This window comes from Molothrus aeneus, chromosome 19 (assembly GCF_037042795.1).
Source record: "Molothrus aeneus isolate 106 chromosome 19, BPBGC_Maene_1.0, whole genome shotgun sequence".
NCBI classification, from domain to species: Eukaryota; Metazoa; Chordata; class Aves; order Passeriformes; family Icteridae; genus Molothrus; species Molothrus aeneus.
In genome coordinates, this window is record NC_089664.1 from 6,941,003 (window position 1) to 6,964,678 (window position 23,676).

At 51.3% G+C, this 23,676-nt stretch overlaps 2 protein-coding genes across 4 annotated transcripts in view; one reads left to right on the forward strand and one right to left on the reverse strand.

Moving 5' to 3' along the window:
- The window catches only part of NUP214 (nucleoporin 214), a 36,147-nt gene extending 33,851 nt beyond the window's left edge, over window positions 1–2,296 (forward strand). For all 3 annotated transcript variants that reach the window (XM_066562938.1, XM_066562939.1, XM_066562940.1), the window contains exons 32-34: window positions 420–562; window positions 1,381–1,405; window positions 2,084–2,296. In XM_066562938.1, coding sequence (XP_066419035.1) covers window positions 420–562; window positions 1,381–1,405; window positions 2,084–2,117 — 202 coding nt within the window. In that variant the 3' untranslated portion in view covers window positions 2,118–2,296. The remainder of the gene's footprint in view (window positions 1–419; window positions 563–1,380; window positions 1,406–2,083) is intronic.
- Window positions 2,297–8,358: 6,062 nt separating this feature from the next.
- Window positions 8,359–20,967, reverse strand: FAM78A (family with sequence similarity 78 member A). The gene is made up of 2 exons (XM_066563086.1): window positions 20,054–20,967; window positions 8,359–12,744 (listed from the first exon to the last, which is right to left on the reverse strand). The coding sequence occupies exons 1-2, from the start codon at window positions 20,314–20,316 to the stop codon at window positions 12,216–12,218; spliced, it is 792 nt and encodes a 263-aa protein (XP_066419183.1). The 5' UTR covers window positions 20,317–20,967; the 3' UTR covers window positions 8,359–12,215.
- Window positions 20,968–23,676: the final 2,709 nt, after the last annotated feature.

A 23,676-nucleotide genomic window follows, 5' to 3' on the forward strand; every position in this document is an offset into this window, starting at 1 on the left:
GTATCTGGGCTCTGCTTTGTGCTCTGGCTTTGAGCAGCTCACACCAATTCTGTGTTTGCTGCCCTGTTTGTGAAGCAATGCTGTGCTTTTGGTGAGAGCCACACACAGGGGTGAATTAAAATATTCCATTTGATGGCTGGAGTTGGTATTTCCAAGCACTTGAAAAGATACCTTGTGTGTAAGCATGAACATATTTGCCTTGGTGTGTGTTTAGAATGGGAGCTGAACAGACCTTGCTATGTACAATACTCTCCCAAAGCAGGAAATCTCTTTCTAAAATGAACAATTATTCATATCAACTGATCCCACCTCTTGATATATCCTCATTTAAGGGGGTGCACTGTTATCATGGGCATGGGGACAAACTTCTAGTGTAAGTGAGATGTTTGCAAACTCAGATTTTCTCTTTAAACCTGCAGGTTTGGTGGTACCAGTAACAACACGGCGTCGTTTGGCACCTTGGCAAACCAGAACACGCCCACCTTTGGCTCCCTGTCCCAGCAGGGCACAGGCTTTGGCACACAAAGCAGTGGATTCTCAGCTTTTGGGACAGGTGGAGGAGGTAGGAGAGGCTAAAATCACCCTAACAGCCCCCATGTCTCTGGTTTTCCTTGGAAATTGGGTGGGAATCCTCAGCTCGCTGCCAAAAATCTGCCTGGTGCTGTAGGGAAGGCACCATGTCCAGGAGGATTGAGGGGCAGGGTGGGGTACAGCACCTTCTCAGCCTTCAGCTCCTAATTCCATCACTGATCTGCTGGGTGCAATGGCAGCACATCACTACTGCTCTGCACACCTCATCTGACTATTGCTTTTCACCTCTTTTTCTGGAGTTGCTTTTTCTCCTCAAAGGAAAATACTGAGAAATAAGGAATATTTCTTCAGTACCACATGCTTGGGTATCTGTGCTGTAAGTGTTCAGTGTTAGAGAAATATGCACTGAAAAATTGAGCTGCAACACCAACAGCCAAATGTTTTAGTGCTGCAGTTCAGTGAAGCCACAGTGATTTAGGCAGGGCTCAGAGCAGAGCCCGTGCAGGGCCACGTTCCCTGGTGGCTGCCTGACACCAGGGGCCTGCATTAAGCACAAACCTCAAAAAAGCAGCTCAGGGAGAGAGGAGCAAACCAGGCACATTGTCTGCAGGGCTGCTAATGAATGACCTGGCTGATGAGCAGTGAAAGCCAAGCTCTGTCAGGAGGCAGGCAAGTCACTTCTCTTGTAGATGGAGATTTGACTTTCATTGTTTGCCCATCGCTTTTTTCCTGGCCTAAGGCAGGAAAAAAATATTTTTCAATCTGTATGTGGGAGGGGACATTTACTACAAATCCTAAGCATTCATTTTCCCTTTTACCAACTATTTTTCTATCTTGCTTTTCTTTCAGGCTTTGGTTTTGGATCACCTAACACGTAAGTACCATTTTGTGTCTTAACTCTTCCTTAAAAATAGGAATGGAATCAGAATAGAGTGGAATGATTTGCAGGAGCAACCTCTGAAAATAGCACTTAAATACTAGCTCTGATTTCCATTTTGGTGATGCTTCAGAGGCCTAAGTCCAGGCTCTGGATGTGAGCTTTCCAGTGAGGTTTACCTGTCTCTTAAGAGAAAATTTCCACTTGGATCATGCTTCCTCTCCATCTCTCAGGGACATGGTGTGTGTGCTCAAGCTGTGTGTGTGAATCAGGAGTCTGCTCCATTTATCAGGTTGAAACAAGGAATGAGATAAATTGGTCCTTTTGTGGCTGAAGTGAGAGGATGATTTACAGTTAAAGGTTAACTCTGTCATCTGCTCTGCCTCTGCCTGGCTGGATCCCTTCCAGCAAGTTTCTTAAACTTTGTTTCCCTGTCAGATAGAGAGAGCATGGATCTCTGCAGATGGCAGGCTCTAGAATAAGCACAATTATATCTAGTCAGTGTGTGTTGCTGCAGGCTCAGGTAAAAGAGGCTGGAAATACTTGTGTGTTCTCAGAAAAAGCTCCTGGTACTAGGGAGACTGGAGGTTTGATTGAGAGATTTGCTGAATTAATGCTGCCTGAGGGAGGCTCTAGCACTCACTGCTGTGGTTTTCTTTTTATCTTGCTCCACAGATCTTCCTCTGGATTTAGTGGATGGAGAAGCTAGGGACATCCTGAACTCTTCCTGTAGCTCCTGCATTCATGAGTCACCCACATGATTGATACCCTACCAGCTTTTCTTCTAAATACGAGTTCTCAGACTTTTTTTTTTTTAAGAAAAAGATTTTGCTTATTTTTATGCAATACTTGCTCTCGCTCTATATTAAACTATTTTATCTGGCTTGATGTTTTCTGTGGTGGAAGGGTTTATTATCTCCCTGCATCAAGGGGAGCTGGATGTGTGCTGAGCTCAGCTTTTTCTTGTCCATCCCTTGCCTACCCAAGGGAGTAGCTCCAGTTGGTTCCTGACATAAACCAGCACATTTTTCATTAATAGAGTCCCTGATTATCCCAGACTCTGAAGAAGGGGCTGAGGTTTGCCCTGCTAATTTTAAGTCTAGGATGGGGCACATGCTTATCTCAGTGAAGTGCTGAAACTGAGTCATGTGTGAGCCAGAGGCTTAGTGGAGAAATAGGAAATTATCTGGGAAGAAGCTGGCAGCGTGCAGAGCACGTTCCCATGGCAGTAACATTCAGCAAAGAGGTGGGAAGTAAAAGCTCTCCTATTTTTACCTTTCTGTAAATCTTACAGAACTCAAAAATTGGAACTCAGGTTCTGGGGAAAACTTCTGGCCCTGGAAGCAGACACATGACCTCCATCTAGAGCCATTAGTAATTTTGCTTTTTTTGGCTTTGGTTGTTGGATTCTACTGTTGGATACATTTTTTTTTTTTTTCTAACAGAGATGAGATTGACTAAAGCCAAAAGCTACAGGAAAAAAACACAATTTCATTTGTGAAATTCTCATGTGTTTGTACTTGAACATACTAAACAAATTTTTTAAAGAATGCCCCAAAGACTTCTGGCCAAACACTTTTTCTATTTGATGCATCTGACCTCCATGAAACCTCCAAATGATGCAATCAGGTGTTGTTGCTCTGTGGATAACATGTTTGAAATAGCAGCTCCTGTGTTAGCAGATTGGATGGGCTTTTCTCCTTGATCCTATTAGGATGTTTTGGGGAGTTCTGCATTTTCTGTTTTCAGCAGAAACATTCTATTGTTTCTTTTTCTCTTTTTCTTTTCATATGATATGATGACAGGTGACATTTTCTGGTTTGGTGGACATGTGATCATTTCTGGGACTTGTAAATAATTGGTAACTTCTTGTTTTCATATCTATTATAAACTACTTCTATTTTTCAACAGTTCCTGAAGAAATTGGTTTTTTTTTTTCAAATCAGCCTAAAAATATTTTCCTAACTCTTGTTCTTGCTGAGCCAGGTGTCCTTACTGTCTCTGCACCCAGGAATGATGTTAGGCAGGTTTCCTTTAAAAATGAAGAGATGTGGGCAATTCAGTGTGCAAGGAGGGCTTGTTTTTAGCTGTGGAGGGGCTTTGCAAGGCCATGGGTCCAAGGCTGTTCCATATGCCCTGGATTTTACACCCTGGTGTGCCATGGGTCATGCTAGAGGCAGCACTTTTGGGATTTGGGTGGAACCTCCCTGTCCCTTTGGGGCAAGAGGGAGAGTTCTGGTGATCCAGGGACCACAGCACTGGGACAGAGAGAATATTCCCAGACTGGCTGGTCTGGAGGTGAAGAAAAGCTGAAGATGGATTGAAGCATGCCCTTCCCAGTGTGTTCTCCTTGACAAGACAACGTTTCTTAAGGCCTAGAGGTGACACTGCTGTTGTGCTTTCTTTCCTCTTTATAAATAGCAGCTGGCCCAAACCATTGACCTTAAATTCTTTGCATGAATCTCCCCTCACTGTGGCATGTGACACCTCCTCAGAGGCCATATCAGCTGTGCTCCCCCAGATAGCTCAGCAGCCTCTTGCTGTGGAGAAGATTGGCTTGGTAAGAATGTGGTGTTGGCAGGCTGAGCCTTTTGAAGTTTCTCTTTTGGAATGATGGGAGCAGTTGGGGGGTGTCCCTGCTCTGCTGCTTGGTACCTGTTTAACTCCTGTGCCTTTAGAACTACCCCAGACCCTGACTGAACATACATTTTCTTGCAATTATTCCCAAATCCTGGCTGAAACAGCAGCCCCCTGAACTCTCTGCCCTTGAGAAGCAGGTGCTGCTCCCTGTTTCCATAGCAGCTGCTGGAGGAGCTGAGCAGCTCAGGCTGATCGTGACCAAGAGCCCACAGGAATATGCACAAAACCCAGCAGAGTCTGCTCTGGAAAATCTGCATTTTCATTAGATGACTCAAGGAGTTGGTAAGTGTGTGTGGCAGTGGCTTGGTGGCTGCCAGAGGCTGTCACAGCTGTGTCACCTGTGCTGAGGGGCCTCTGGTCATGAGGCCTGTGCCCAGTGCTCTGTGGCTGGACATCCACCAAAGGGTAAAGCTGCTAATGCAGAAAACCCCAGGCTTGGTAGTCCTGGGGGAAGAATTCAAGGGCTAGCCAGGTTTGGGGGCTCACTCAGTAGCTTGTCCATGCTGGTTAATCCTTGGATAGCCAGCAGCTCTCACTCCACTGCTCTGGAGGAGCTTTGCCTTCTGTGCCTCTTTTTTTCCTGCTCTTTCAGTATGAGCAGAAATCTTCCAAGGCTTTTATCAAAGGCTAAATCTTAATTATGTCTAATGAAAGCACACACTTATTTTCCCTTCCCCTGAGACCTCAGGGCAGTGGGAAGCCAAGTGCTGGAAGGGCTCTGCTGTGACAGAGCACAGGGCTGGTGTCACTGTGGTGGGCAGAGGGGAGCCTCAGGAACAAAAAAGATCTCCCTAAACCCATGGGGAGACCAAAACAGGGATTTCTGCTTCCTTGAAGGCTAAAAGAGCAAAAAAGAAAAGAGCTTTTTTTTCTGGAAAAATAAGGCCAAACCATAGCTTTGTCACAGAGGTAGAAAAATTAATTACTTAAATCTCATGTTTAAAAGGCTTTTGCTGTTTAATGCTTGGTATTTCAAAATGTGGTCTTGGCCATATCTCTCTGTCTGGTTCTACCTCCTGGGAAAGGAAGGACATCATTCCCTTGGCCCTTCTGTGCCACAATGGGGAGGTGACCAGAGGACAAATGCCAGTGGCATCCTGCTGTTGGGAGGGGATGGCAGGGCTGGAGTTCACCCTGTGCTGCTGGGTCACATCCCTTGGCTTGTCCCTCACAGCCACCCTCCTGCCAGGGACAGAGCTGACCAAAATCCTGGCACTGGGAGGAACCTGGCCATGGGCAGGAAGGGCTGCTCAGCCTCTGCAGCGAGCTGCTGTGGTGGGTTCAGGCCTGGGGTGATCTCACAGGGAGGTGAGGGAGGTTGGGAAGGTGCTGCAGAACATTCCCTTGCTGCAGAACATTCCCTTGCTGCAGATGCTGGGAGCAGGGAGTGAGGCTGGGCAAGGTGCAGGCAGGTGGTGGCACCACCTCTCCTGCCAGCCCTTTGCCCAGCAATCAGGGCACTGGTCTCTGCCAGCATTCTGGAGCAGAGCTCCCTTCTCCCCTCAGCTGTGTACATGTCCAGGCTGGGAGGCTGAAATGACATTTTATTTATCCCTTCTTAGTTTTCATGTGTCCCTCGTGCATTGCTTCCAGCATTGCTTACAAGGAAAAATAATCCTGCATGAGGCTTTGGCATGAGTGAGCCTGGGAGTGCCAGGGAAAGTTTTGTTCCTAGATAAATGTCGTGTGGAGCCCCAGGGGCTGGGAAGAGGCAGCTGTGGCTCACAGGGATGAGCAGCCCTGGGTCAGCAGAGAGTCCATCCCTGTCCCCCTCTCACAGCCATGGAGAACTGGCACTCAGTGCTTTGGTTTAATTGGCACGGGGGTGTTTGGTCAAAGGTTGGACTCTGTGACCTTGGAGGTCTTTCCCAACCTTTGTGCCTCCATGACTCTTCCTCTCCCAGGGATGAGCTTGGAAGTGCCAACACATCTTCCAGCTCTGCACACCCACACATGTCCATGGGCTCAGCTCCCTGGGGCTCTGTGGTCACTCAGCATATTCCTCACCTCACCCCATCCCCACCTCCCTTTCCTGCAGCTCTCAGTAGGTCACAGAGCTCCTCCTCTGCCCGTGTGTGTCTGTCCCCTGCTGCAGAGCCAGGATTTCTCCTGCCTGCCCTTATCTCATGCAGGCTCTGTGCTGCCAGGGCCTGTTTGGGACTCCTGTGTTCCCTGACAGGAGATAAGCTCAAGTGCTGAGGCTCCACTGCTCTGCTCCGGCTTGGGCTGCAGTTCTGCCTCCTCACAGCCCCAGCCCAGCAGGGACAGAGGCACTGAGCCCCCTGCAGCACCAGTGCTGCAGTCACTGCACTCAGGGCTCCTCACAGGACCCCCCTGCAGGTGCAGAGGTGAAAGGGAAATGTGGGACAATGCCAAAATCATGAATCATGGTTGAGTCAGAGCTGGCTCTCCAGTGTTGCTCTCCTGGATTTGGGGTAACCCCAAAGTTATGAATCGTGGTTGAGTCAGACCTGGCTCTCCAGTGCTGCTCTCCCATGTTTGGGTTCTTCACAGAATCATGGAATGGTTTGGGGGGGAAAGGGACCTTAAAGCCCATCTCATTCCACCCCCTTCCACACCTCCCACTATCCCAGATTGCTCCAAGCCCTGTCCAACCTGGCTTTGGACATTTCCAGGGATGGGGCACCCTGTGCCAGGGCCTCACCACCCTCACAGGGAAGTAAATTTTTCCAGGATTCTACAACCAAAAGCTTTGTGGGGACCAATTTACAAAAGCTACTAAAGGTAGCCCTGAGAATCTCAGTGCAGGTTGTTTCAGGAGCTGTTACAATTATCTGTCAATTCATGGCACGGTACTTTTATTTTATTTTTCATAGGTGCTTCAAGGTTCTTCAGGGCATTGCTAAAAATGTTTTGCTTTAAAACTTGAAAACATGAACAAATGAAAGGAGTATTTGCAGCTGCTGCACATTAACAGTTTAAGAAGATGTGAGAGAAGAGATAGGGAACAAAACCTGATTTGCATCAGCAGAGGAAAGTCCCTGCAGAGTTTCAAGAAGGAACTGTGGAGGTCAGAGGGTTTCTTCAAATGAAGGAACTGTTCCCTCAGTCTGCTTAAAACTGAGGTTTGAAAATCACAAAACCAAGGGACAGAACTTGTAGAAAGGCAAAGTTTGAGATGTGCTGCAGTCAAGGATTGGTGTTAGCTGGAGCACCAGAGCAGAGCTCCAGCATCACCTGGGCTGTGCTGGGCTCAGCAGCTCATGACCTTCCCTGTGCCCTCCTCATCCTCCACAGGGGCTTTTCCAGTCTCCCTGTGCAGGGAGAAGTGTCCAGGAGCTTTTGGCTTTTCCAGGATCTCACCAAAGCAGCTGTGAGTTGGCTGTGTCCCCTCCCCACCCCTCCCTCCCTCCAAAACTGGGACATCTAAATTTAACCTGCTATCAACAGATGAGGCTGGAGTGTTTCCACTGTGGCAAGGAATCCCACTCAGAATCTGTCCTCTCCCCTGCTCAAGCTCCATCCCTGCACATTCCTTCCTTCGAGCTGGGAGTTTCCTTCCTCCTCCTCCTCCCCCCGTGCACTTGTTTGTGTCACTGCCACAGCACTGATACCACAGCAGGTCTTTGCTCTGGTGCTTTTTTGGAGAAGTTTGGATGCTGCTTTGCCAGCTGGATCAGGGACCAGCAAAACTTCTCAAAGACCAAACAAATGTGCAAAGGAGAAACCTGTGTCTTGCTTGGGCAGAAGTGGTGGGATGGGAGCCCGCAGTGGGGTCGGGCTATGGCAGGAGGAGCTGGAGCACGAAGCTGGAAGATGCCAGTGGGTTTAAGAGATCAGCAGTGGAGCTGTGCTGGCTGCTTGGCCAGGCACCCCTTGCTCTCCAGAACTCAGCACTTTCCTTTACTGGAAAGCAAACAAAACCCGAACGTGAAAATTTTCGGGGGTGGGCAGGGAATAACGGAATGAGTACAGGTGGTGTTTGAAAACCTCTCCTCTATCCAGGGCTCTGCACTGCTGCCTCTCTCCAGATGTGGTATTTTCAGTGAACATCTGCCTGGGGTTTTGCTAAATAAGCCAGCGGTGTCAGGAGACCGAAGCGTGCGGGAGTTGATCCTGCACCGACCAGCCCGGCTCCGGCTGCCCCGAATGCGCAGCAGGCTGGTGATGAAAAATGCAGGATGTTGGCTGGTGTTTTTCACCAGAAACCTCCTGGCTCTGCCTGCTGCAGCCCAAGAGCTGACAAGGAGAGAGAACTGGTGGTGAATAGGGTATTTATCGCTGCCTCCAAACGTGAGCGCAGAGCTATTTGTTTAAAAACAGCCACCGCCCAAACGACTCCAGGCAGACGCGTTTGAAAATCTCACTTTATTTCTCTGTCTGTTATAAAAGCAGGGTTTTGTATTTTACATCTCTGTAAGTGTCCAGACTCGGTACATCTTGGTTTTGTTTTCACAGTATCTCTGCAAGACCAAGGACGATTCTTATTGCTGCGCCGGGAGCCAGGGCAGGAGGGACAGCGGTGCCTGGCCTTCCCCCCGGGCTGGACCCGGCCTGGCGCCGGCTCGACAGGTCTCTACCCCTCCCCAAGGCTGCTGAGGGTCTGTGCTGACTCCCCGAGGGGCTGCCCCTCTCCTCCCACGCCCATCTCGGTGTCAAGGGTAGGGAAGGAAAACCATGAGGTCCGCGACCCACTCGGTGCCTTGGCCGCGCTCAGCAGCCCCTGGGGTCAGGTGAGGGTCTGGGCCAGGGCTGCTGCCCACCCTGGACCACGACAGGGCTGTGACAGGATGGCCAGGCTGCACTCTGAGCCCCTGTGGGGGTTTGGGTCTATAAAGAGCTGAGAGCATCACTGATGGGAAGGGTGAGGCACAGACACACTCACGTTCACCTGTGTATGCCGTGTCAGTGCCCCAACACCTTCCCAGTGTACCCTTTGTGTATTCCTGGTTCTGCCAAAAGCTGCCAGAGAAGGAGCTTGATTCACCTCTGCTCATTTGCCACTCTGCCCTGGGTCCCCAGACGTTTAAGTCCCCACTGGAGCCCTGTCAGTCAATCCCTGTTCTAACCACCAGCCTTAGCAACAGCGGTGTCTTAGAGCCCCTGTTACTTCCAGCCATCCTTCCTGTCATAGACAATCTGTCCCCATCAGTTTTGTAATGAAGCAGCATTGGAAAAACATCACTTTTAATCACGATGCATGAGATCTCCAAAGAGGCAGCATCACTCTCTCTGCCATGTCTGGGGATGCAGATGGAGGTGAGGGGGCACGTTTCGACCGAGGCACGGGATAAAGGCATTCTTTGGAAGGGAGAAGTCCATGCAAAGCCGACCCCAGAGTGAAATTTGAATTTTGTATTTACTGCTCAGCTGGGTCCATTCAGTGCAACAGGACAAATTAGCCAGGAGGTTACTATCAAATTGCATGGATGTATCCAGTCCACCAGGTAGAGGGAATAGGAGGAACCAGATTTGCTTAATGCACTGGGAGACTAAGTGCAACACAAAGCTAAGTGGGAAAGGACGTAGGTGTTCCCTGAATGTGGTTTTTGGTGACTGAGAAGAAATCTTTCCTTGGAATTTCTTTGTGCAGCTAATTAAGACAACTGGGTCCGATTCTTTCGACCCAGGCTGACATCAGTGAGAACTGTAAGTACTCAGCACCTGGAGACAAAGTGAATACCAGACACAAATCCCCCTTCTGCTCCCACCCATGGGACTCAGCAGCAGCCAAGATGCATTGAGAGCATGATCAGCTATTCACCCACAGCTCACAGTTTGTCCTCTTCTGCATGTATTGCCTCGGAGAAAATACAGACAAGTCCCAAAGGGCTGTGCCAGTGGAGCTATAGTTGGATCTGAATCCAGGTAAGAAAACAGAGTTTAATACAGAGAGTGACTGTGCAAGTCCAAGTCTCCCTAGCTTCATCCTTTATAGTCCCAAAGCCAAGACTGAGGCACCCTTTGGCTCGTGGATTTGGGGTTGATCCAGTCCAGTCGTTTGCAAGCCGGACTTCCCACCTCAGAGCTCTGCCCGTGGAAAGGAGCAGCTCCATGGCTGAGCATCTCTGAAAGCCAGTGGATGAGGAGGGTGGGCTCCCCTGCAGGCAGGGGAATGGCTGCAGAGCCCCAGGATCCTTGTTTGCTGGTTTGAGGCTGGCTTGGTGGGGGACACAACTTCTGGGTGTGCATTCCCCAGGCAGGGGTTGGTGTTGAACCTTTTGCCAAAGGAGGTGGTGTGGCTGTGGAGAAGTGAGGAAGGAGAATTTCTTGCTGGTAACGTCCTGTGTGGAAGATGGGGGTAGGAATAGCAGCTAATTGGTGCCTCTCCATGGGGAGAGCCTTTTGAGCAGCGTGTGTGGGGTTGTGAGACCTGTTCAGACCAGCTCAGCAGGGCCAGGCTTGTACCTGGCATGCAGAACTCTCCTTAGTCCCAGCTCTTGAGGCAAGTTGTTAATAGGAGGAAGAAATATTTACTGGGGGAAGGAGCTGCAGAGGGAAGTGATCTGCCTGAGGCCGTGTGCTGGAGCAGGGCAGATCCTCCACTCCCCATCCTGTGCCCTGGCCTCCAGATGCCACCTCTACCACAGAACTTCCTCTGCCTTCAAACCTCCCTCCCATGCAAAAGGCTCTTCTGCCTCATCCTCCTCTGCAGAGGAGCATCTGGTTATCTCAGCAGCCATCTGGTCCTTCTTAAAAGCTACAGGTTTCACCTCCTCCAAATGCTCCTTCCTCACTGAGGATCCACACCCATGGCTCAGGTGTTGTCCTGCCTGCACCTTCTCATGTGTTACCCTTTGCTACAGTGGATGTTTGTGCCATGACAGGGACAGTGTCATGGCCCTGCCTGTACCTCGTGCCTGACAGTCAGGTAGATCATGAGGTCATTGGGAAGAAAATGATCTGTGAATCCCAATGTGACTGGTTACCACAGAAGGAAGAGTTTTCCCTCAGCTGTTGCTGTGTTTGCCAGGAATGGGTCCCTGTTATTTTACAGACGTGGCTGCTCCTGATCTTGCTGGGTAGGCTGGGTGGGTAAGATCTGCCCCCTCTGACACCTGTGTGCTTCCAGTGACTTCAGAAGATCCTTTGGACACCCCGTTCTTTGTACAGCCCCCCCTTTGGGATTTCACAGCAAATGGGGCCACAGAGCTTCACCCGACAGCAGCAGGCACACCAGCCCTTGGCTCTCATCCACGAAAAGGTGAGGCTGTGGGCTAGCTGGGAAAACATCTGTGTGTCCTAAAGACAAACCCACTGGGACATCCCCCCCTTGACTGGTGTTGACTCCCAGGGCCACAATTCCAGCTGTGAGGTTGTTCCCTGTTGAACTGCTAACGGGAGGCTGAGACCAGCATGGGTGAGCAGCACGAGGAGCTTCCAAGGCCTCCTGCAAAGCAGGGAGAGGTGGCCTGGGAGCTCCCCCTCGAGAGCCATCCGACAGCAGGGTTGTTATTTGCATTGCTTTGAAACTGAGATTATTTCCATGCTTCCTTGTTCCAGGTTTTAAAAAGAGGAAGATTTTCTTGCTTCTTCCAGTTTCATGCCCTTTTTATCCATCAGCCCATGCCACACTGACAATCTATTCCTTGTTCCAAAACTTTTTCTCCAGAATTCTGTAGAAAGGACATTCTGCCTGGTGGTGTTTTTGTTGGTTTTTTGTTTGTTTTTTTTCAAACATAGCTTTAAGGCAAAAGTTTGGCAATGCAAAGCAAAGTCTACATAAGGCCGCATGACTTGGATTTGCAACTCAGAACCTTACAGCTTAAAAAAAAAAACCTTATCTTAAATAGTCAACTTTTTGCTCCAGAAACTTGTTTCATTCTCAACCAAAAAAAAAAAAAATTCTTAAAATCCCAAATAAAATGTTCTTATAGTTCTGGGCAGTTCTGGACAAGCTAATGAGACTGAAGTTCAAACAGGAACTAAAGTAGGGAAGAAAAAAAAAAGCTATAGGGTAGACATCAGTGTTAGTTTCTTCCCTTAGGAATCCAGTGATGAGACAGACCCAGTCCAAGGTCTCCTCTTTAGCTTTAGCACAGTGAAATCCGTCCCAATGGGAGAAGGTAGAATGGTTGCATTTGTTGAATGAATAAAAAGTGCATTTAGATTTTGCTCAGATTATAGGTGTGTATCCTAATACCTAAGTGATTGTTTTGCTTCGGGTTTATTTTCTCCCTCTCGGTGCCGGGACGCCAGGCGTGCATTATCGATGTTTTGGGGGTATCACCACGAGTGGTGGTCCATCCTTTGGCCTCCACATGAGTACCTGAGCATCATTGGCATTGGGTTTGACAAGGGCACTGGGTGGTATTGGCTCATTCTTGCTGAGGACCTGGGGCTGCTCTTGAGCAGAGGGCTCCTGCAGCTTGGCACGCTGCCCCAGGGGCCTGCTGGGGTTCACCTCGATGCCCAGCCTCATGCGCCATTTGATAGTCTGCAGGGTCACCATCTCGTTGGTGGCCGTGTTGGTTGCCACCAGCCAGGTGGTGAAGCTCTGATCCCGGTGGATGCTGGTGAGCTTGGCCACGTTGCTGTCGCTGACGGGCACGGCCCACGTCACGCTGGGGTAGAAGTTGTCGTTCATGCTGATGTTGAACTTGGACTCCTTCTTGGTGGGACCCACGATGGTGCAGGTTTCTGTGGTGTTCCCATACCAGGGATAGTTCACTCCGTCTGAGTCACTGATGGCCTGGATTTTACCGTCCAGTAGATCTGGAAGCTCCCAACTTGACCTGCCATAATCAATAGCAAATTATCGATAATGAATTAATTAATTAGTTTAGAAACATGCTAGACTTTAGAAAGGAGAGGGAAGAGCTGTGGATGCCTTCCCTCTCCAGCTTTTACTGGAATTTGTGCCCTTTGTGCCATCCTGCTCAAAGAGCTCATCCCTGCCATTAAAAGCATCCTTCTTGTCAGGCCCGCTCTCAATCCGTTCATCCCCTACATTTCTCTCTGGATGAGCTGCTGTCCCTCCCCGCTGTCTGCCTGGCTCTGGAAGTGTAACCCATCCTCCTGCAGCCCTTGGAAGGACCCAGCTCGAGGGCTGCACTCCAGGCTCTGGGCTGGGGATGGTGTTACAGTAATCAGAGAGCCCCAGGTGGAGCTGCTTGTAAAACTGCCCGCGCCGCTCACCTGTGAGAGGGACAGAAAGGTCAGTGCTGCTAGCAGGAATATAAGTGAAAACACTCCCTTGTCACCTTGTACTGCTTGATGCACAACTTGGAGTTGGTTTTTCCATTAGCTTCCAATATAATTTTAAAGATTAGATTTGCCAATCGAGGCAAACTGCTGTAAATGTCTCAGAAGAAGGGTTGGATGTTTGCTCTGAGACGGCACAACCACAGATCACTTGCTCAGTGCACAGCAGCTGTTTTAAGGACAGTCTTTTAAAAACCAGGCTGGCAGAGGTGCCTCTCATGTACCTTCTCCCTCCTGCTCATGAATCAGCACTCCTCACCACCCAGGGATGATGTCCCAGCAATGAAGGTGGCAGCAGAAGGGACTGGTGGCAGCAGCAGTGGTGTTTGCACCTGACCCTGCCATAGCACTGGCTGTGCTCCAGTCCCCCAAGCCTTGTGGCTCCCTGCTGCAGGCTGGGACATGGGAAATGATTTATCTTGGAGAGACACAGAGGGGACGCCCTGAGGCTCGTCAGGGTCAGGGTGACTGTCCAAGCCTTTCATAAGTCTGGTGCTGCAGCTTAAAATAGCCCCTTGATTGCAGAGGAGGCTGTGGCTGGGGGTACTGGTCGGCCTGGCTGGCTCTTACACAGCTCTGGGATGAGCTGCTCTGGCCAGGGCTGATGTGACTGTCTCATAAGGCTGTTTTGACTGTTAATTAGTTAATGACCGTGAAGTGCCTCCATGTTTGTACCCGCTGGGTCGTTCAGCACTTAGCTGTGTCTGGCTCTGGCTAGAGGATACCACGGGGGATTTTAAGGTCTCATTACATTTTTTTTTCATGCGAGCAGGGGGTCCTGGCAAACACCTCCCCACGGGAGGTGAAGTGTGAGACAGGAGGTGGGGTGCCCCGGGGGCTGCAGGGATGCTCTGAGCCGCAGGAGCAGGGGCTGCAGGGATGCTCTGAGCCGCAGGAGCAGGGGTTATGCAAGCACAACATCTCCCTGCTCAGATTTACAGGCTGCTGTCAGCTACAGCACCGCAGCTGCAGCAATCCCTTCCTCCCGAGCTCATCGCCAGCAGGCAGAGGGAGTCCTTTCCCTGGAAGAAAATTTTTAGTGAAGGCAGCCAAAAGGAGATCCCTGAGCAGTCCTGCCAGGACCCTTGTGCACTGCAGAGATGTTTATATGCTCTGCTCTGCTCTGCAAACCGGAGTCATCCTGGCTCACCACCCCTTGTGCCCTTCAGGCAGAGCTGAGCAGGGCAAGGCTCAGGGATGGCCCAGGGAAGGCTCAGGGGATGCTGGGTGACCCAGCCCTTGCTGGTGGATGAGTGGAGGTCCTGCTCTGCAGCCCTCACCCCTCCCTGCTGCACAGCCCAGCTCCAAAACCCCATCTGGGGGCTCTTCTCTCCCTTTCAGCTGCTGGTTTAGGATTACTTTCCATTCAGACAGGGGCTGGCACTCAGCTTGGCTGTCACCCAGGGCTGAGATGTGACTGAGGTGACAGGCGTGGTGCAGCCACAGCATCTCTGCAGGTACCAAGGTGCCAAACCAGGAGCTGAGATGCCCCAGAGGGTGAGAACCCTCCTGGGCTGCTCCAGCCTGCTCAGATCAGAGCTGCTGGCTGGATGGCAGGAGAACCTGGCAGAGTATGCTCAGTAAATGCAGATCCTCTAAGATCTGCTTGTCCCTGTCCTCATTCCCAGGTCAGGACAGAATTGCAGGAGCTTCTGGGGATTTGCCCAGGATTTAAAGAAGAGGACAAGGGTGGAGCTGTGTCAGGGCCTGAGCAGGATGGTACCTGCAGAGCCTGCAGCATCCCAGGACAAAGCAGAGTGTGGCTGGGCTCAGGGTGGCCCAGGAGGACACCCAGCTTGAGGAAAGGCATGGGCAGGAATGGGGAAGGAGACACCAGCCTGTGTTTCTTCAGAGAGCACACTGTGCCTAATTCTAGCCCGTGTGGTTAACCCCAGGGTTTCAAAACCATCATGCTTCATCTGCTCTGCTTGGAACAAGCAGAAAAACGAGGCCTCATGATGATCCCATGACTGGAGCAGAGCAGAGGCTGCACGGTGGCTGCTGCTGGTGATTGTCCCTCTCCTGATGCTCCAGCAAAGCCCCTGTGCCAGCCAGGCTGGCAGCCTCTGCTTGCAGAGCGTGTCCATGCTAAATAATATGCCAACAACTGGATGATTTTGGAAAGAATGCTGTGGAATGATCTTTGGCTGCATCAGCATCTTTCTCTGGTAGTGTCGAGCCAAGGAGAGACCAGAAAGTGCCCAATAAACACTTTGCTGACAATAGCAGGAAGGAGGCATGAAAAGAAACCAAGCTATCTGGTTTCGCGGGTTCACTGATCAGCTCCAAGATCAGTAGGTTCTGCCTTACAACACTGACAAGCCTCTTTCTGCCTCTTCTGAAACCTTCAGAGCCAGTGTGGGCACCACCAGAGCCTGGAGCTGCCAAGAAACCTCTCCTAACAAATGTCTTCTTGCTACCAGAAGGAACTTCAAGCTATTTCCTGTGGTACGAGCAGAGCCCTGCTGCTGACAGCCAAGCAGCTTTATGTAGGTTTATGTAGGTTTTAGCTTCCCAGTTCTCATTCAGACACTTTTTTCCTCTTCTGTCACACAGAACGAATCCTCCTGAGCTGCCAGATGTCTGTCCCACAGCAGCCAGCAGGGCAGTGACAGCAAACCCAGCCCTGGGCATCCAGCAGTGGGGAACATCCAGGCAACCTTTCCAGACAGGCACCAGGCACTATTGCAACCTCAGCTCTAATTGCCTAAAGCCAGCTCCTAATTAGTCACAGGCCAGCTGGACTTGCACAACCTTCTGCTTTCCAACACCTTCCTCTCCAAGCTCCCTAAATAAGAGCAGCCCCTCTGGGACACAGCCCCTGCCTGGTGCATGGAGCAGGGCCATGTGTGGGTGTAGTGAAACTGTCCCAGGCATTTCACATCCCTGCTCCTGACTCCCTCCACCACTGACCTGCACTGGGGACTCGCTGAGAGAAAGAAAACCTGATAGCCAGAGCTGCTCAATTTTAAATTCTCCTTTGCAGTGCCTCGCTCACCTTTTCCAGCATGTCAGGCAAGTCAAGGCAGGGTTAGAGTGAAGAACAGGAAGGAAATTTAAGTTGTTGCTCCCCAGCTGACAGAGCTGTGCTGCTGTGGTCCCTCTTCCTCCCACCCTCCAGCTGTGTGTTCCTGCCTCATCTCTTGAACCAGCAGCCGTGTTTGGGGCTGGGCCAGGGAGTGAAACTAGCACAAAACTGGCATTAGGAAAAAGGGAACAATTTCTCCTGGTTTAGGGGGGCAGACTCAAGTGCAACTGGACAAGCCCTGGAACTGGGCTAAGGTGGGTGAGATCCAGGGGCCACTGCAGGGCAGCAAAGCCTTGTCCTCTGAATCCCTGGAGGAGTCAATTCCCACAGTGAACTGACCTCCCTTCACTTTCTTTGGAAAAGATGCCCTTGTGGTTTTTTTTGATTTTGTCCTCCCTCCTGGGGACTGGGGGTTTATTCTCTTGACAATTTGAGTTCATTATGTCCCTGCTGCAGGGCATGGAAGATTTAATCTCACCAGGGAGAGATGCCTGGGAAGATGAAGTGATGATGTAAGGATGCAAGTGCCCCATGGAGTCTTCCAGGAGGAGAAACATCCACAGGAAAACTTCTCCAGATTCTTGGCTGATCATATTCCAACTCTAATTTATTTATCTCTCTCTTTTGCATATCTCCATCTGCACAGCTTCTTGCACATCTCCATGGAGATGAAGGAGGCTGGATAATGCCATTCCAGCATGGCCCAGAGCTGACACAGCTTCCACCAGGTGCAGAAACCAGCACCCACCCCAGCAGATGCCAGCAGGGACCTGGTCCAGCTGCTCCTGCTCAGGTCACAGCTCTGGCCTGATCCTGCTGCCTCCCTCTGCGCAGCAGATCCTTCCCTCAGGACAAGGGTAAAATCCTGCATGGGAGGAGCAGCAGTAGCAGCCATGGGGTGCACAGGAGTTTGCCCCAGGCCTGCACAGAGAGGGGTCAGAGAGCACATCCACACCCTCGTGCTGGGGCTTTTCATGCTCCCTGCAGCATCTCCTGACTCACATGTAAAGTAATGCCAGCACTTATGTGTTAGCTGAGCTCTAATTCTCTCCCTTTAAATTTAAAAATGCTGCATTTAGCCCCCAAATTGTCAGTGCCACTTTAAACGTGCGTGTCTAAATTATCCCCTCTGTACTCCCATCCCTATAGCAGCATTATGCACAGCTCCATCTGCTCCAGTATTTCTCAGCTGTTTCCATCCTCAATGTAATGGCCAGCTTATGCACAGCTAACAACTTCCCAGCAGAGAAGTGAAAAATTAATCCAAAGCCTGCTGTAAGTATTGGTGCTTCGGTCGGATGAGTGATTTTTGATTATTTGGGGGTTTTTGTTTGTCAGTCACCACAGGGGTTAAAAACATGGATGTGGCAGTGGCCTCTCCCTGCCATGGAAAGTTGGGACTGCTGGCATCAATCGATGCAGCTCTGTGGAGGTCAGTGGGATTACATCGAGTTACACCAGCCAAAGCCTTGGCCCATCCTTTCTCTCAGGTTTGTGTCCTCTCTCTCTCTCTCTCTCTCTCTCTCTGTAATGGTCTTCCAACCCATGCTCCCATAGCATTGAAGAGGCCTTTCCTCCTAAATGCCTTTATTTATAGCCTTCAGATGGCAATGAGTCTATAGAAAGAGAGTGCAGGAACAGAGCAATTCCTGCTTGTGTTCGAGTAACTTTTTTTTTTTTTTAATCAGTTAAATGTCAGTGAACCTCCTAGGGAAACATCTTTGTTTCCATGATTTTCTAGCTAAAAGCTCTCACACATAGCTGCAGTGTTTAATTCTACCAGTTTACAGCAGCAGCTACTACTCCTTTTTTTTTTTTCTTTTCTTTTTTGTCCCAAAACATTCCAGCAAGGGCAGGCTGTACCAAATCCTTCTTTTAAACACAGGGAAACTCAGGTGCAGAGAAATGAAAGGCCACACTGAGGTTTGCAGCCCAGAGCAGCACTGGCAGCATCACTCTGTGCCCAGTCCCCTCTATTTCAGTGCATCTGAGCTGTATTTATATAAAGTGGACTTTTCTATTCTTCCTTTGCAGCTGGTGGCTAAAGACAGGATTCCTAAATGAGCCTGAGAATTACACATGCAAATCCCAAAGGCCTGCAATTGGGAACATCTGAGCAACAAATTGTCCTTGCTAAAGATGCTGTTGGAGCCAAGAAAGCCTACAGATTTCGGGCCTGCTGTAAATACTTTTAAAATCACGATCAGCCTGTCTGCACTGCTGCTGTTTGCCAGGTACCGGTTTGCCTCTCAGGAAACTTTCTGCTTGGGCAGAGAGGGGACATGGGGACAGGAGGGGGGCAGCCTGTCACCTGGGACTGCTCCTCCTTCCCTCGGGTCTGTGAGAGGGAAGGGAAGGGAAGGGAAGGGAAGGGAAGGGAAGGGAAGGGAAGGGAAGGGAAGGGAAGGGAAGGGAAGGGAAGGGAAGGGAAGGGAAGGGAAGGGAAGGGAAGGGAAGGGAAGGGGGGCTATGCGTGCAGATGTTCAGGCTGTCAGGAAGGCGCTGCATTCACTCATTCCTGCTCTCCAGCCCGCCTCCCCCAGCACTCCTCATTCAGGGATTTTTTAAGCTGCCCAGACTGACCCTCAGGGGCTGAGCCAGCATCTCCCTGGCTCGAGGCACTTGGGATGAGCAGGGAAAGGATTCTCAGACCTGACCTTCCCGTCCTTCCTCCCTCAGCCCCAGAGCCTGGGCAGCATCAGCAGCTCCAGCCACTGACCCATCTGCCAGCACGGTCAGGTTCTGTCCCCGTGGCTGGACAGACACATTTCTGCTGCACCAGGAGGCTGCACCTGTGCTGCCCAGCACTGTGAGCTGCAGAATTGCTGCTCTGTGCAGGCATTTGGGGATCAGGTGCTGGGGCTGATTTAGCTGTGGGCCAAAGCCTGCAACGTTTGGAGAACAAGCTGGTGGGGGACTGGGGAGAGATGACTTTTCTTGGCAGGGAGGTGACATTCTGATTTGACTCATTCCTGCCTCACTATGACTGTCTGACCAGTAACACGGGGATTCCTGGTGTGCAAACAGCCCCTGGATTCCTCCCACCTCACATCTACACCCCAGGTATTCCCTTTCACGTTACCCATGAGGGAGGGGAACGCGGAATCCGCACCCTGCTCCAAGGTGATGCGGATGGTTTCACTAGCAAGGGGTTAAATCCAGCTTGTGCTTTCCCGTGGGCTGCCTGCTACTGTGGGCAAAGCAAGCAGGATTCCTCCTGTGACGTTCAATGTGCTCCCAGAGCTGGTGGGCTATGAGCTCCCAGCCACAGCTCACTGCAGCAGCAGCAGCAGCAGCAGCAGCAGAGCACTCCAGGGACGGCTCCGTGCCACAAGTGTCAGCCCTGGGCTCTGCCTGGGGCTCCTCAACGGGCACCTTTGGGGTGGGGAGGGATGCAGGCAAGAGGAGCTGGAGGTCAGGAGAACCACTCGTGTCAAACACCCATCAAAGCAGGGGAGCCTGTCGTGGCAGGGCTGCTCCCGGGGTTCCAGGATCTCCTGTGCAGCCCAAAAGCTGTTGTGGACGAGCTTTGCTTTATGGGTTCCTACCAGAACAAGTGGGGTTTGGTTGGGGCTTGGGCGAATTCCCACTCGAGGAGAAGAACACCCACTGCTTTGAAAGGGCAGGGACAAGCTCTCCTGTATTTTAAACACATGGCAAAGTCCTGTTAAGTTTCGGAGGGGCTGGGTTTTTAAATATGGGTTATAATTTTTGGCTTAATCCACTATTTCCCAAGCAGGCCATGGCCCTGCCTCTCCCTCTCCCCGCCGGGCGAACGCACCCGCACGCGCCCTCCCCTCGGGAATACTCACATCCCCTGGTCCCCGTAGTGATTGTAGAATTCCATGTGGCTGCAAGCCTGGATCCAGCCCACGATCCAGGTCTCCTTCTTGGGGAGAGGGGGCACCAACACCTGGGCAGAGGCTCGGAAGTGAGGGGTGCGGTAGCGCAGCACCACGCTGGAGGACTCGTCAATGCTGGTGGGAATGGGATCAATGGAGGCTTTCACTTCAACCACTGAAATGCTCTCCCGGAAAACTTTGGATTTGCAGCTAATACTCTGAATACAGCCCATGGCATACCCCGAGTACAGTCTGACGCAGCTCCTAGGGTACTCCAGCAATCCTGGGGAATATTAGGCATTGAAATTGTCTGGTGCTAGATCAATTACAGATCTTCTTGGTTTGTAATTTCAAAACTGATATCCATAGGATAGAAAATTCATCACGTAAAGCCTTAATTCGAATATCTGTCTTACAAGTACTGCTTCTATTTTTGAGGTTAGCTGCGCTTCAGAAGCAAAAGGGCCTTTAAAATTTTTTTCCCCTTTTAATGACCCATTAAATCTCTTCCTCAAACAGTCTTTGGGTTAAAAAAAAAGTCTCTTGAGTTCAATAAATAAAGGTGGTGTTCTTAGCTGATATATTTAGTCCTTCCTTTGCTCAGATGCAGTCTGTCATTCACCATCAAACATAGGACTAGCCGGTATTTCCCTTTATTCTTTGGATGAAAAGCAGAATGTTGATAGACACATCTATATAAATAATGAAATAGTTTTTAGCCCCAGCTTGTCACAACCGGTGTGGATTTCCACTTCCTGACTTGCAGTTGTTCATAACTTCCTTTCACACAAAATTACAATAATAACAGAAAGAAACGACGGCTGGAAAATGCAAAAAGTCGCCAAATCTCCGATTCTGGAGGCTCCTCCGCCAGCGATGTCTGGGCTTTGGGGATTAATTTTTTTTTTTCCCTATTCCCCTTAGAAATAGCCGGACGCAGAGGGAAGCGAGCGCGGTGCCGGTGGGGCCGGCGGCTCCGGGAGCGCAGCGGGGCAGGCGGCGATGGAGCCTCCCCCGCGCCCGCCGGGGCCGCGCCGCTCCGCGCCCGCTCAGCGCCGCGGCACCGCCGCCCGTGACATCCCCCGCCACGCACCGGCCCGGGGGGCGCCGCTCCCCTTCCTCCTCCTCCTCCTCCTCCTCCTCCTCGGCGAGCGGCTCTCCGCAGGGGTGTCCGACCTTCCTCCTCCTCCTCCTCCTCCTCCTCCTCCTCCTGCTGCTGCTGCTGCTGCTGCTGCCGCCGCTCCGGGGCTCGCCGGCTCAGCCGGCGGGGCTCATGGGCGGGCGGCGGGGCTGCCCCGCACACGCGTGGGCCCCGCAGGGCGTCACAGCATCCCGGGGAGCCGCGGCGAGCCCCGGCCGCGCCGCCGAGCCCCGGCTCCTGCGCTGCGGGGGCGAGCAGCGGCGCGGGGCGGCGGGGGGGAGGCTCCTTCTTCTTCTTCTTCTTCTCTCGCTGGGTTTTTTTTTCCCTTCGCCTCTTCGCTGGCTGCCCGGGGAGGTGAGCGGAGCAGGATCGGTGCCTCCGCCTCCCGGCTGTCGCAGGCTTCCTCTCCCGCAATACATTCGTGCACCCGGGGCTCAGCCTCGCCGGGGGCGCGGGGGGGCAGGGGGGGGCTCCCGCTCCGCTCGCCGCAGCATCAGAAAGGCAACGGGGTCAAACTTTGCGGGAACTCGCTCGCAGCCCCGCGGCGTCCCCGGGCGTGCCCCGCCGGCTGCCCGGGCAGGGAGCGCCGCATGCCCGAGGCTCCCGCGGCCCCGGCGGCGGCACCGGCTGCGGCTCCGGGCCCCCCCCGCCGCCCTGTCCTCCCTCCTTCGCCCAGTCCCATCCCTCCCCCTGTATTTCGCTTTTAAACTGCAGCTGTTGAAGCTAAACCTCCTTTGCAAAAAAACAGCATTTCCTCCCACATGTCCGTGAATTGTGGGTAATGTAGTTTTTTTTTAATTTTAGAAACGCCTTCCCCCCATTATTATTATTATTATTATTATTATTATTATTATTATTATTGTTGTTGTTGTTGTTGTTGTTGTTGTTGTTGTTGTTGTTATCTTTCAATTTCACTGCAATGTCCTTTTTCTTGGGTTTTCGGATTAAGATTTTCCTCTCCCGGTTGGAGCCTGCTGCTGGGTAGATTTGGTGCCAGCCAAAGGGCACCAGAGGGGATGGTCTCTTATTTGCAGAACCTGTAGCCCAGGGCTGGATGCGCTGTGATTCCAGCAAGGAATAATGTAAAGCTGTCCCTAGCAGCAGTGGGACACGGGAGCAGCTGGAATGGGGAGTGAGAAGCATCTGAGGCAGCAGTGGCCTGTGAGAAAGTTGTAAACTTCTATTACAGGCAGTTTTAAGGGTAATGTTGCCAGCTGGTCCTGCTGGCCATCAGCTGGCTGAGGATCTGAGCACCAGGGGAGGTGAAATTTTTGGCATTTCAGCAATAGCTGATGGACATCAGGCATTGGATGAGTGTGTCCTCTGCCACTTGTTTCTAAATAGGAAACCTGGGGAAATGAGAGGTAAAAATCTCTTTGCCGGTGCTGCTTGTGGTGTGGCACAGCAGTGCAGAGCTGCTGTAAATGTCTCTTAGTCCTTCCCACCCTGCGCTCTCAGCAGGCTGGATTAGCCCTTAGCAGGTAGGAGAGACCTGAGCTACCAGGTGATCCTAACAAGCAAAATGCCACAGGATGAGGGGAGGCAGGTTTGCTCCTTTCCACCCACAGCAAGTGGAAAAAACACAGCTTATTGTGATGTTTTTCCTCTTCACGTGTTTCTCGAAGCATTGAGAAATATTTATTTTAAACTTCCCAGTTGCTGTGAAAGGCACAATTTAGTCACTAATCCTGTGACAGAGAGAATCACTAAGAACCTGCTCACGTTACAAGGCACTTACTATCATGTAGTACCAGGAAGAATGAAATTAGCATCTTCCGAATGAAATATCCAGCAGCCTCCAGAAGGTGCTGAAATCCTTTGACATTTCCAAGACTCTTTCACACTTTTCAAACAAGCTTGTCACAGTTTCCCAGAGCATCCTGAGCCTGGTGAAACTGCATATTCTGCGACTCTAGTTCCACTGAAGCTTCAGCCAGGTCTTACTTCAACTTGGCTGTCTCTGGTCAACTAGGAAATTGCATTATCTCACTCTAATTAAATCAGCTCTTCAGCTGGAATTTTTGTTAGGTTTTGGTCGTGCCTGTCTCCATCGGGCTGCTGTGAGTGATTAAGGCATTAGCACATCCCACCCAGCTTTTTTTTGTCCCTGGAAGAATCCCGTGCAGGGTTTGCTGGATGCACTTTGGGTGCAAGTGCTGCCGCTTTGGCCAGAGGTTGGGATGCGCCAACGCTGCCAGTGAAGGGCAGAGAGAGGGGATGGGGCTGTCACTGCTGTCCCACCCACATTCCAGCGCGGTTTTCCTGGCCATGCTGGCCACTGGGGTTGTGGAATTGTGCCGGGGATCGTGGCCGGCAGCCCTGCAGGCAGGGTGGGCAGGGCTGAGCGCAGCCGGGCTGAGCAGGGGGCACACGGAGCCTGCCGGATCTGTCTGTCTGTCTGTCTGTCTGGGCGTTCTCCCAGGTGCTGGATGACCCCTGTGGATCATGTGTC

What these genes read in the sequence shown, in the direction of transcription:
- FAM78A (XM_066563086.1), bottom strand. Translation starts at nt 20,316, where the DNA reads ATGGGCTGTATTCAGAGTATTAGCTGCAAATCCAAAGTTTTCCGGGAG. An exon ending in CACTACGGGGACCAGGGGAT is followed by an intron (nt 12,745 to 20,053) that starts GTGAGTATTCCC and finishes TGATTATGGCAG; the next exon opens with GTCAAGTTGGGAGCTTCCAG.